General features: G+C 37.8%; 1 protein-coding gene across 1 annotated transcript in view; it reads left to right on the top strand.

Annotated features, from left to right (window-relative positions):
• GRID2 (glutamate ionotropic receptor delta type subunit 2) overlaps positions 1-14929 on the top strand; it is a 1233941-nt gene that overhangs the window by 727216 nt on the left and 491796 nt on the right. Inside the window, exon 8 of the mRNA XM_075860662.1 lies at positions 3976-4095. Within this exon, the coding sequence (XP_075716777.1) occupies positions 3976-4095 (120 nt within the window). The remainder of the gene's footprint in view (positions 1-3975; positions 4096-14929) is intronic.

The raw sequence follows: 14929 nt of genomic DNA, 5'->3' as shown, positions 1-14929 counted from the left end.
GGATATGCCATAAATGTCTTAGATGAGAAAACCCTTTTTGAGTTAAAATAAACATGCTGGTGTTACCTAGGGATTTTGTGTTTTATCAAAATAATAGGAGCCCTGCCTCTAGCCCCATGGATTATTATAATTATTAAAGTGAAAATATAATTTATAAAAGGCTGTATAAATAATATATAGCACTGCCAATGTGGTTATAAAAACTCTCCTAGAATGTGAGTATATGAAATGTTTTCCACATAAAACTCAGGAAAGAAAAGTATATTCTCCAGTATAAACAAATATGATTGTATATGACAACTCACATTACAAATTTAAGGGACAATCTACTCAATGCACTGTATACATAACCTCAGTTGTTTTCCCAGCCGGACTAAACAGCTTGTTATAATAACATATCTTTTCTAAAGCTTTAGGCTGGGTTCACACGTGGCGGAATTTCACTTAAATTCCGCTGCGGACACTCCGCAGCGTTAATCCGCAGCGGAGCCGTTTGTCCATTGACTTACACTTTAATTTAGCAGTGTTCGTTTAGACGAGGCGTAAAATTCCGCTGCGGAGCATAGGCTGCGGAGCGGAATTTGGTGTCCGCAGCATGCTCTGTCTGTTGCGGAGCAGTGGCGGACTCATGGCGGAATTTCTCCATTGACTTCAATGGAGAGTCAAAATTCCGCAATGAAGTCCGCAGATCTTATGTGTGCTGCGGAGCGTATTGGTTTTACTACCATGACATTTCTTCATTCTGGCTGGACCTATGTATTTCTAGGTCTACAGCCAGACTGAGGAAGTCAATGGGGCTCCCGTAATGACGGGAGCGTTGCTAGGAGACGTCTGTAAATAGTCACTGTCCAGGGTGCTGAAAGAGTTAAGCGATCGGCAGTAACTGTTTCTGCACCCGGGACAGTGACTACCGATCTCAATATACATGTATCTGTAAAAAAATAGATAAGTTCATACTTACCGAGAACTCCCTGCGTCTGTCTCCAGTCCGGCCTCCCAGGATGACGTTTCAGTCTAAGTGACGGCTGCAGCCAATCACAGGCCAAGCACAGGCTGCAGCGGTCACATGGACTGGCGCGTCATCCAGGGAGGTCGGGCTGGATGCCGAAAGAGGGACGCGTCACCAAGACAACGGCCGGTAAGTATGAAAATCGTTTACTTTCACTAGGGAAAGTGCTGTCCCTTCTCTCTATCCTGCACTGATAGGGAGAAGGGAAGCACTTTTCCCGCAGTCCGCAGCAGCTAGTCCGCATCAATTTTCTGCACATTTTGTGCAGATCCGCAGCAGAATCTGCAACGCAGATTCTGTGCGGCATTGATGCGGACAGTTGCGGAGGAAATCCGCCACGTGTGGTCATGCCCTTAAGGGTTGGGGTCATGACTCTAAGGGGTTAAAGTATTTTAATAGCTATAGTCATTGTATCCATGAAAATGGCACCATAAGGGATAATGATTATAATTAATGTTACTGAAATTAATATAATACAGTAAATATAATACGTAACCAAATTCTACCTACTCTGATTGGCAGGCATAGTATTCAGTTATTTATATTTATTCTCTGAGATCTTCAAACTGTATATTTGTGATCTCCTTTCTTATTCAATTTATTTACCTATGAGCAGTAAATCATATAGCATATTTATTTATTAATTTGTGGTTGCTCTTCATTAAAATTTGATATATTGCATGTACTAAAGCATCTTACAAAATGTGACAGAGACATTCAAATCTTAATATAAATGATGTCCTATATTAAGTGGAAAAAAATATCCTGGCTTCTAGTATTTGCTTGCAGTAATGCGCATATCAGTTATGATAATTATACTAATAAAGATAATGTTTTATTGATTGAGGAACACAGACTTAATATTTATTACCTAAATTATAACTGGAAAGGCAAACAGAACCAATTGCCAAGAACATTTGAACACAATTTTGAACAGAATATATTTACATTATTGGCCAAATGAAAGCTGAAGAGAAGCTCTCTTTCTAATGTACACTCAATATGATAAAGTACACCGTTAAACATTCAGCAAGAAATAAAACAGAGTTATGATGATATAATACTGCTAGATAGACAGATGGACAGACAGACAGACAGACAGACAGACAGATAGATAGATAGATAGATAGATAGATAGATAGATAGATAGATAGATAGATAGATAGATAGATAGATAGATAGATAGATAGATAGATAGATAGATAGATGATAGATAGATAGGATAGATAGATATTAGATAGATAGATAGATATGAGATAGATAGATAGATATGAGATAGATAGATAGATAGATAGATAGATAGATAGATAGATAGATAGATAGATAGATAGATAGATAGATAGATAGATAGATAGATAGATAGATAGATAGATAGATATGAGATAGATAGATAGATATGAGATAGATAGATAGATAGATAGATAGATAGATAGATAGATAGATAGATAGATAGATAGATAGATATGAGATAGATAGATAGATAGATAGATAGATAGATAGATAGATAGATAGATAGATAGATAGATAGATATTAGATAGATAGATAGATAGATAGATAGATAGATAGATAGATATGAGATAGATAGATAGATAGATAGATAGATAGATAGATAGATAGATAGATAGATAGATATGAGATAGATAGATATGAGATAGATAGATAGATAGATAGATAGATAGATAGATAGATAGATAGATAGATAGATAGATAGATAGATAGATAGATAGATAGATAGATAGATATGAGATAGATAGATAGATAGATAGATAGATAGATAGATAGATAGATAGATAGATAGATAGATAGATAGATAGATAGATAGATAGATAGATAGATAGATATGAGATAGATAGATAGATAGATAGATAGATAGATAGATAGATAGATGATAGATAGATAGATAGATATGAGATAGATAGATAGATAGATAGATAGATAGATAGATAGATAGATAGATAGATAGATAGATAGATAGATAGATAGATAGATAGATATGAGATAGATAGATAGATATGAGATAGATAGATAGATAGATAGATAGATAGATAGATAGATAGATAGATAGATAGATAGATAGATAGATAGATAGATAGATAGATAGATATGAGATAGATATGAGATAGATAGATAGATAGATAGATAGATAGATAGATAGATAGATAGATAGATAGATAGATAGATAGATAGATAGATAGATAGATAGATAGATAGATAGATAGATATGAGATAGATATGAGATAGATAGATAGATAGATAGATGGATAAACAAATATATCTAGCAGCACCGGTGTATGGTGGGTGCAAATCCTCAGGAACAGACCACGCTCCAAACTTGATAATATTCAAAAAATAGGCAGCACTCCGCAGTAAATGTGAAAATAGGGTACTTTTATTGCCCCCTGTGCAACGTTTCAGCTCTGTCCTCTTGCTTGAGAAAGGCTCTAGAGGACAGAGCTGAAACGTTGCACAGGGGGCAATAAAAGTACCCTATTTTCACATTTACTGCGGAGTGCTGCCTATTTTTTGAATATTATTAGATAGATAGATAGATAGATAGATAGATAGATAGATAGATAGATAGATAGATAGATATGGGATAGATAAAATTCTAGAATGCCCCGGTAAAACCCTGGTTCAGTCCTAAATGTTGTCTCTGTAGGACATGCAGATGGATTACTTATATTCCCAATAGGGTGATTCATAGTGTCTATTTTAGGAAAGTACATGGCCTTAAATGTAAAACCTTTATTTACAAGTTTGGACACTCTTAAATAATGCAAGGGTGGGCAGTGCATGGTTCTGCCATTTTTCGAAAGAAAGAAAGAAAGAAAGAAAGAAAGACATACATTTCTAGTCATATATATTAAGAAAGAAGATGTTCACTTACTGTGCTTAATATCTTTTATCTCACTAACTAATAAACTCACTGAAGTTTTTTACCTTGTTTTTATTCTTCCTTTTTTAGGGTTCAGTAAATGGACTGACAGGGAATTTTGATTTTAATGAGGTCGGTGACAATCCAAATATCAACTTTGAAATTCTGGGGACAAACTATGGGGAGGAACTTGGCAGAAGCGCTCGTAAGGTAAGTTGTCAATGAAGCATAACAAATATGTGGAATAAATGAAGAGTTTCTATTGTTATTCTTTATTGATACCTGTGGGAAAACTATTACAAAGCTCGTGGATTTTTATGTTTTAGGCTCAAATATTAGGATGAAAGGTTTTATTGTAGGTGAAACTCTCTAAATCCCATTATTTCGTCTAATCTCCACACTGTACTAGATTCAGAATGCAAAAAAGAGCCTTTTGCAAAATCAGTATATCTTGTAGCACGTGGAGCAAACGACCCCTATAAATAGTAGTCAGCAAATACATATTTCTATGTATATTTATATATTTGCTCACTGCTATCCAGTTATATTTTGGCTGGACAAATAGGGCTTTCATGTTATTTAAAACAGAAGCTGATATCTTGTAGTTTTTTTGGGAAAAAAATTGGCAAATGTTTTTACATTCTATTTTAACCCCTTCCCACCGCAGTCATTTTTCGGTTTTTCATTTTCCTTTTTTCAATCACTCCTTCTATAAGACATAACTCTTATTTGTCCATCAATTAAACCATATGAGGGCATGCTTTTTGCAGGACAAGTTGTAGTTTTTTATGTCACCATTTATTGTACCATATAATGTACTGAGGAACTGGAAAACTATTTTTTTGTGAGGGGGGGTGGGAAACAAAACTGATTCCTCCATTATTTTTTCAGATTAATTTTTACTTTGCTCCAAAAAATTATATGCTAACTTTCTTCTACGGGTTAATATTGTTATGGAGATACCAAATTTATACCGTTTTTTTTTTACGTTTTCCTACATTTTCAAGGAAAAATCTATTGTGTTTTGTGTAATTTTTTTGTTCTTCCGTTATTTGAGCGGTGTGAGGGCATGTTTTTTGCAGGGCGAGCTATAGTTTTTATTGGTACTATTTTGGGGTACATTTTTATCACTTTTTATAAAAAAAATTGTGGGAAATGAGGTGACCAAAACACTTCAATTATGGTATTATTATTTTTTTATGCCGTTTACCGTGCACGTTAAATAATGATAAATTTTTAATACTTTGGATTTTTACGTACGTTGCGATACCAATTATGTTTTTGGGGGAGAGCTTTACATTGATTTAGTGTAAAAATAGGAATGTTTTTGTTTTTTTTTTACTTTTAATATTTTTGTACATAAAAAAACCTGTCTATAACTGTTTTTTACTTTTTTTTATTAGTCTCCCTGGGGGACTTGATCTAGCAATCAATGGATTGCTTGCACAATATATTGCAATACTAATTAGATTTTAACAGGTGTCTATTAAGCCATGGTGCAGGATTATATGATTTAAATAGAAGGGGTTGTCTTGTGTTATAGGTTCATACAATTTAAAAATATAATTTAAACAATGTAAAAATTTTCAATATCTTTATAATACTCTAGCGTTCTAGTCAAAGCTTTGGTTACTAAAGCTGTCATGTTATGGTTTCCTACATAATGTACTGCATTTTCTATTTACTTCTAGACTAACTGATGTATATTTTAGTCATATTAAATAAAAACTTGCCTTAACAGTTGACTAAGCGGAAAAAAATTATTTCAGAAGATGTTTGTCATTTTAGCTTTCCACTTTTTAAAGTTTCATGAACTGAAAGTTTTTGATATTGATGGCGGATATTGTCTGTTTCTATTAGAATAATTCATTATTTCATGTTTAGGTAACTATCAAATTAATTTAAGAGGTATGTTCTGCAAATAAAAGTAAAACATGTTGTCATGGTACTGTGCACCAAATGTTGAAGAATAGTTGCTGGTGGTTGTTATGTATGACACAGTGTAAAAATAAGAATAAGACATAGAAGCTATAGTCATATCAAAACGGTAACATAGAAACTCTGTCTGGAGTCTGGAGTCCACTAATGTATCTGACCTATTTATTCTATACCAAATTGTTCCATCCAAAAGCATGCAGGGATGGGATTTTTTTTTTCCTGCAGAGCAGTATTCTCCACCTAGTGGCTCAGAAGGCATATGTGATGTTGGGCCTACTACATGTGGTTCATAAGTTGCTGGAAAAATTATCCTACCAGGGTGTCAATAGCATTATTGAAAGTGTTAGAACCAGACCACTAACAATTTGCTTCAGAACTCTGCATAACTTAACAGACACGTGAAAGTATAGTCAACACTGTATAACTGGATGTTGTGCCAGCTCAATATTACCATTATTCTTTCATAGTTATGCAGTTATATAGTATTTTTTTTAAAAAGACATATGTCCATCATGTTCAACCGAGGGATGGGAAAAAGGGAAGGGATAAACAAAAATTCTACACATTGACATAGGAGCTGATATTTTTTTCATTTCTAGGAAATTATATAAGCCTTGTTTAAAGCCATCTACTGTTCCTACTGTGACCAGCTCCTGCGATAGGCTATTCCGCAGATTCACAGTTCTCACAATACTGCATAGCTTGGTGTCATCTGCAAAAATGTAAACAATACTAATTACCCCATCCTCTAGATCATTAATAAATAAATTGAATAATAGTGGTCCCAGCACGGAACCCTGGGGTACACCACTTATAACCGGGGACCATTCAGAGTAGGAATCATTGACCACAACTCTCTCGATAAGGTCCCTGAGCCAATTCTCAATCCAATTACAAACTCTACTTTCTAAACCTATAGTCCTTTATTTACCTATTAGACGTCCATGAGGGTTAGTGTCAAATGCCTTCGCCAAGTCCAAAAACACTATATCTACAGCGGCCCCTCTGTCTAGGCTTCTACTCACCTCTTCATAAAAACAAATCAGGTTGGTTTGACAACTTCTGTCCTTAGTAAAACCGTGCTGGCTGTCACTTATAATACTATTTTTTGTCACATACTTCTGTATATATTGAAAATACTGTAGGCACCACATTTGCCCTGCACCAGTCCCTTGGTACTTTACCAGACAGAAATAACTGAACTAAGCTCTTTAAGGACTCTAGGGTGTAACCCATCTGGTCCTGGGGCCTTGTGTAAATATACCGTATATGTCGGCGTATAAGACGACTGGGCGTATAAGACGACCCCCAACTTTTACCCTTAAAATATAGAATTTAAGATATACTCACCATTTCGTGCAGGAGCGCTTCACTATGGCCATCGGCGGCAGGACCCAGGACTCTCTGTCTCTTTGAACTCGCGCATGAGCAGATAGGCTGCTTCATCGCGCGAGATCTGAGAGGCAGGGAATGAGAGGAAAGGGCGGGCCAGAGGATCTTACAGAGATGTTCCCTGGCGGCTAATACCGGACTGCAGGCTCACAAGGTAACACACAACCTGTGTGTAGACAATATGTAGACTAGGGATGTCAGGATACCAGAATTTGGACTTCGATACCGATACTTCGTTTAGTATTGCGATTTCGATACCAATTTCGATACTTTTGCCAACAGTAATAAAAAAAAAGTTCTTCCGTTTTCTGATGTGAGGCGCGACGTGTGATGAATTTTGAACGCGCCTCACATTAATAGTAATTAATCCCATCATGTTTCTCAGTCATAATGGGTTAATGTGTGAGGTACATGATGGGGTTAATTACTATTAATGTGAGGCGCGTTCAAAATTCATTACACGTCGCGCCTCACATTAATAAGTGAATGAAAGCCGTGTTTATTTCATTTTTTTACAGCGTACACATCATAAATGATGCAAAAACATTGTTGTCCGCGCCATTACTGAATGTGTGTATTTTATGTATTGAGACTTATTTTAATGTTTATTGTAAAAAAGGTGAAGGTGTATTTTTTTTAAAATTTAACAATACTTTGTTTTTACTTTATTTTTAAACTTTAATGTACTGACATATATCAGATATGTGCCAGTACATTAACCTGTGGACGGATAATACACAGGCAGTTGTTAGGACATACTTGGGTATGTCCTAACAACATGAAATATGGTAAGACAGCCCTGGGGTCCGTCAATAGACCCTGGGCTGTCTGCCCATATATGGTATGGCCCTCGATCGCGTCACAGGAATTCCCTGTGACGCAATCCAGGGGCATCCCCCCTTCTCACTTTCCCCTGAATGCTGCAGTCAGCTGTGATCGCAGCATTCAGGGGAATAGCGGCGGAAAGGAGAGGTTTCTCTGATCTCCGCCGTTATAGAGCGGGGCTGCGGCTGTGTAATACAGCCATTGCCCCGCTCCTGACAGGAAGTGTGCGCGCGGTCAGCATGAGGTGATGCGGCCGGCGCTGCACTAATGAGCGGCAGTTCAGGCACTGAAGACAGAACATGGGGGTGTTTTGTAGCGCGCCCGCCATGTTCTGTCTCCAGTGCCGCCGCTCATTAGTGCAGCGCTGGCCGCATTGCATCATCCTGACCCCGCGAACTTATCATGACTCAGGAGCGGGGCTGTGGCTGAATTACACAGCCGCAGCCGCGCTCCCATACAGACATGTGTTACTATACTAAGCTGTGCGGCTGCAACGTGCATCCCTAATGTAGACAATATCCGGCATATAAGACGACCCCACACTTTTGACATTTTTTTAAGGGTGTAAAAAGTCGTCTTGTACGCCGATATATACGGTATTTTATTTAATTTAGCTTGAACCATATATTAACAGCACTGGCACCGGCTACATCTGCTGCTCTTTCTTCTGTTGTATATACAGAGCTAAGAACCCATTTAGTAACTCTGCCTGCTCTTGATCCCCTGTGACCAACTCCCCATTACCACTATTTAGGGGTCCTACATGTTCAGACCTTAACGAAGCCTCTGTCGCAGATTCTGTCAAAAATGACGGACACCATGACAGAAACACAACAGAACCCAAAAAGTAAATTTGCCCGACGACAGCTGATGGTGTCAGTCATGGCACTGCAGTTATTTCTATTTTTTGTTCCTATGAGGAAAATAGAAAAATGGAAATAAGAATGCAGATGTGATCTCAGCACATTGAAAGGGTGAAATATGCTGTGAAAATCTGTAGCATGCTTATATTTCCATGCTCATATTTTCCCTACTTGTATAATTCTATACATTGTTGCAGATTTGCGGTACCAAATCCACCATGTCGGAAACATGGCCTAATCGTACACGTTTTATTTTCCACATTACCAAGATGAAGCACAGCTATGTAAAGTAGTAACCTGTGTGGACAGCACTAATGAACTCAACTGTTGGTTCATGAAGAGAACTGAAAAGTCACCAGTGCTTTAAGGTGTACCTCCATCCATAGAGACATTTTAGAAGTTCTCTTCATATCAGAGTATTGAGTACCTCAGAACAAAAGGGCAGCAGACCCCATTGATAGCAAGAACAAAAGCCCTATTGGCTTCTATAAGCTACTATTGGCTTAATTTAGGAGATGTGAAGATGGGCAACAGCTATTTATAACAGTCTATAGTTCCTCTTCTCCCGAAAAAAGCAGGTGGAAGGCATTGGGCGACGAATAAGAACTTTATGTTGGAAGTTTCCTATAAATAATATTTTTATAGACTGTTTTTTTTTTACCTATTGTAGCTCAGTACTAACTGTTACATTTTCATTTAGCTCTTGAAATATAAAAAAAGGTTGAGATTTATTTAATAGAGGAACATAGGGTATTTCTTTCTCAGTAGAGTATAGTATAAATATGTGATCTGTACAGGTGCATACCAAGCCTCTTCTACGTGTTATATTTATTCAAAATCCACAATGAGTGCTTTAAGTGATTTCGACCCATACATTTTTTTACATTTTAGCAAACAGCATTTGAAAGAAAAAACACTATGCAAAACAATATCATACAGGTAAATTCCTAGTCTCTACGCTGTTCTAAGATACTATAACATTTTTGACAACAGAGGCAAATAGATGATACAGATAAAATAGATGCACCCATTGTAACCAATGATGTACCAATGAAGCTACCATAGGTTTAAACCCAGATGTCAAAAAATATTTGACACATTTCTTTTAGTAGCACCAAGCAATAAAGATATGTCCGTTCTTGGTCTACGTACCACTTCTAGAGAAATGAATGTTGGAAATTTCAAAATAGAAAGAACATTTACTGCTGGAAATATATATTAACTACAGAGCCACAAGCTAAGGATTATATTCACTTCTGCAGATTGTCAAACACATCTCTGGGCTGTGTATAAATAATTGGATGTTATATAATTTTAATCCTCCAGTTTTATGGTAAGGTTGAATTTATTTTTTCATATACATGAGTCTATTGTTATTAATCCTGTTTTTAAGCTAAAGCCTAACGTTCAAGGGTTTGTGGTCATCTTCAATTTTACAAAACAGTAAATATGCTACTTGCTTTTTACTTAACTCTGCACATATGCACATGTGTCATTTACTTCTTGGTGCTTTACCTGTACATAGAGATGCAGGCCTATGTAAATTCACAGGTAACAGTTAGTTTTCATGAGCCTTGCAAAAAAACTAAATTAGCCCTGCTGTATCTGACCAAATCAACACCGCCACACCTTACATCTGTACTATATAGACACTAGACTCAAAAATGTTTTCCCTAGTATGATTTTTTTTCTTCCCACTCACCTTCTAAATAAGAGGCGTCTCAAAAGAAGTAATTCTGATACTGCTTTGTTGAATTGTAATTAATTTCTAAAATTACATCAATAATATTATTAAAGTTGACTTATATAAACAATCACTTTTTATATGCCCTTCTAGAGCATATGAATAAATTAGAGGTGGGGACCCCCCTCTTCGTGCTGAGAGTTGCAAGAAAACTATGTAATACATAGACAGTTCTAACTGGCCAGAATGTAGCTTTACTTTTCCCCTGTACCAACTGATGGCAACTTCCCCTGCCAAAATCAGCAGTTTGACATAGTTTTGGGGAGTCAGACTGGCGAAGCAGCAGTGGCTCTAATATTAAATAGCTTTTCAGTTATGAGCCTTCTTTAAATCATTTCATCAGTATTTCTCAAATATAATATCAGACTAAACACCATTACAAATAAAAGCAATCCAGTAAGTGTGTATGTCTGAACAGTCCATTGATAGAATACAGGCTGCTGTAACCCGTGCCTATATTTTGCTGAGACTGAGGAAAGAGGAGAAACAAAGTGATGGCGCATCATGTAATATGTCAATAAATAAGAGTTACTGGTAGAGCCCATATGTGCTCACCTATTAAAACAAAATTGTATGTAAACTTTGACATTCTTCCAGGAGTATATTGTTTAACCCCTTAGTGACCACTAATACGCCTTTTTACGTCGGTCACTAATGGGCTTTAGGCTAGGCTGACGCCTTTTCACGTCAGCCTAGTCTAAGTCCTGCACGGGTCTTCCGTGCAGGCAGGAGCCGGGGCTCTGCTGTCTGATGACAGCTGAGCTCCTGCTCCAACGCCCGCGATCGAAGTTTACTTCGATCGCGGCCGTTTAACCCGTTAAATGCCGCTGTCAATAGCGACCGCGGCATTTAGCTTTGTTTACAGAGGGAGTGCGCTCCCTCTGTCACCCATCGGCGGCCCGCGAATGAAATCGCGGGTCTCCGATGGGGTGTCATGGCAGCCGGGGGCTTGATAAAAGCCCCCAGGTCTGCCCTGGACATATTCCTGTTAGGACGCGCCGGAGGCACGTCCTAACAGATTGCCTGTCAGATTTACACTGACAGGCAATAATACTCATTATAGCAGCGATCAGAATATCGCACAGTAAAGTCCCCTAGTGGGACTAATAAAATAAGTGAAATAAAGATTATTAATAAAAAGTACAGTAAAAAAATAAATAAAACCATTTTTTTCCATAAAAAGTGGTTTTATTTAGTAAAAGTGTAAAAAGTACACATATGTGGTATCGCCGCGACCGTAATGACTCCATTAATAAAGTTAATATGTAATTTAAACCACAAAGTGAAAAAAAAACGCAAAAAACCATGGCGAAATTGCAATTTTTTTCCATTGCCCCCCAAAAAAGTCATAATAAAAATGAATCAATAAGTCCCATGCACCCCAAAACAGTACCATTCAAAACTACGTCTTGTCCCGCAGAAAACAAGCCCAAAAAATCACTACATTGATGGAAAAATAAAAAAATTACGGCTCTTGGAAAGCGACGATGCAAAAGCAAATAATTTTAGTTCAAAAGTGTTTTTATTGTGCAATTGTCGTAAAACATAAAAAAACCTCTACATATGTGGTATCGCCGTAATCGTACCGACCCATAGAATAAAGGTAACATGTTATTTACGTCGCATAGTGAACGGCGTCAATTTAAAAACTCATAGAGCAATGTCGGAATTTCAGTTTTTTTTTATAATCCCCCACAAAAAGGTTAATAAAAGTTAATATAAAAATTATATGTACCCAAAAATGGTGCCATTAAAAAGCACAACTAATCCCGCAAAAAACAAGTCCTCATACAGCTATGTAGACGAAAACATAAGAACGTTATAGCTCTTTGAATGCGACTATAGAAAAACGAATAAAATAGCTTGGTCATTAGGGCCTAAAATGGGCTGGTCACTAAGGGGTTAAGATGTGCAAAGTCATGGAATAATAAGTAATAGATTCATCAATATTCAAACTTTTGTCTGGCAGAAATTCCTGAGACTCTAAGGGCCTGTTCACATCACCGTTTGCATTCTGTTTGGGCTTTCCGTTCGTCTGTTCCATTCCGTTACGCTATTGTTTTTGTGAAAAAAATTGGAAACCTAGCAGAACGGACGCAAACTGAAACCAAACAAATACCATTGAAATCAATGGTATTTCAAATGGAAATGATACTTTCCGTTTGTTTTTCCGGTCACCTGTTTCTCTGGTGGAACAGTTGAACGGAAAGTCCAAACGGAAGGCACTAAAATATGTTATTTACTATTAAAAAAAAATTATTTAGCACAAATAGACAGACAGGCTAATAAAAAAGGATGATACACATTCTGTTTTATTCCAATTTCGTTTTCATATTTGAAGTCTAGTCATGGTGATGAGTAGTAAATATCTTCAAATAAAGATTAATCCATTATCACTTTTTGGGAGCACAGTACAGGTTACTTTTAATGTGCTTAACCCCTTCCCGACATTTGCCGTACATGTACGTCATGGAAAGCATTGACTTCCCGCATCTTGCCGTACATGTACGCCAAATGTTTGGGACCGGCTCAGAAGCTGAGCCGGTGCCATCATCACCGGATCTCAGCTGTATCTTACAGCTGACATCCGGCTGTAACGGCGGGGACCGAAATTAGCTTCGATCCCCGCCATTAACCCCTTAAGTGCAGCGCTCAAACGCGATCGCTGCACTTAAGGTGTTTGCAGCTCATCGGAACCCCAGTAATGAAATTGCCGGGGTTCCGGTGGCTGCAATGGCAACCGGAGGCCTAATACTGGCCTCCCGGTCTGCCTAGCACCGAAGCCGGTCAAGATCCGCCCGGCGGCGGAGCCTGATCGGCTTCCGTAGCTGCCGGCAAGATGGCGCCGGGTCAGGAGCTGATCCGGCGTCATCAGCGGTGGAAGTCAGCTGTATGTTACAGCTGACATCCACCTGTAACGGCAGGAACCGGAGCTAGCTCCGATCCCTGCCATTAACCCCTTCGATGCAGCAATCGAAAGCGATTGCTGCATCGTAGCGGTTACTAGCAGATCGCCAGCCCTGACAGTCAATCAGGACTGGCGACTGCTGTTATGGCAACAGGAGACACAATGGTCTCCTGCTCTGCCATTACGGAAGCCGATTTAGGTCCCGCCGGGAGGCGAAGCCTAATCGGCTTGCTGTCAGTGAATGACTGACAGATCTAATACATTGCACTACATAGGTAGTGCAATGTATTAGAAAAATAAAAATCTGACCGTTGGACCTTCAAGTCCCCTAGTGGGACTTGAGAAAAAGTGTAAAAAAAGTATAAAAAAAGTGTAAAAAAAAGTGCAAATAATGAAAGTTTGAAAACAATAAAAGTTTCAAGTAATCAAATAAAACACAATCCCCCTTTTACTCTTATCAAGTCCTTTATTATTGAAAAATAATAATAAACCATATGTATTTGGTATCGCCGCGACCGTAACGACCTGAGGTATCAAAATATTATATTATTATTGCACGCGGTGAACAGCGTAAAAAAAAACGTAAAAAACGTTACCAGAGTTTCTGTTTTTTAGTCACTTTGCCCTACAAATGTTAGAATAAAAAGTGATCAAAAAGTCGCACGTATCCAAAAATGGTACCTATAAAAACTATAGCTCGTCCCGCAAAAAACAAGCCCTCATACACCTCCGTCGACAAAAAAATTAAAACGTTATGGTTCTCACAACTTGGCGACAGAAAAAATACATTCTTTTTACAAAAGTAATTTTATTGTGCAAAAAGTTGTAAAACATAAAAAAGTGCTATAAAATAGGTATCGCCGGAATCGTACTGACCCGCAGAATAAAGTTAACATGTAGTTTATAATGCGTGGTGAACGCCGTATAAAAAAAACCCAAAAAAAGCTGTGCCAGAATTGCGATTTTTTGTTTACCTGGCATCCCAAAAAATAGGATAAAAGGTGATCAAAAAGTCACATGTACCCCAAAATGGTACCAATAATAACTACAGCTCGCCCCGCAACAAACCAGCCCTCATACCGCTACGTCTATGAAAAATAAAATTAGTTATGGCTCCAATAATTCAGGAAATAAAAAAATATGCAGTTGTGCCCGAGGGGAACATTTCTTCTGTTTGAAGAGGCGATTTATCAAGGACCTAAAATTAGGGAACCAGGAAAGGGAGGGCCCAAACATATCCGCTGGAAGCGACGGTGCCCGTATTATACCAGGACAACACTTCCCAGCAAAATTCCTCAAACTACAAAGGCGCAGAGTGTGGATCAAAAGGGGGATAATAAAGGACGCCATATATCAGTGTGACACCGGCCTGTG

The sequence above is a fragment of the Rhinoderma darwinii genome, chromosome 1 (assembly GCF_050947455.1).
Source record: "Rhinoderma darwinii isolate aRhiDar2 chromosome 1, aRhiDar2.hap1, whole genome shotgun sequence".
In the NCBI taxonomy this organism is placed as follows: domain Eukaryota; kingdom Metazoa; phylum Chordata; class Amphibia; order Anura; family Rhinodermatidae; genus Rhinoderma; species Rhinoderma darwinii.
This window is presented reverse-complemented; position numbering and strand designations above follow the sequence as displayed.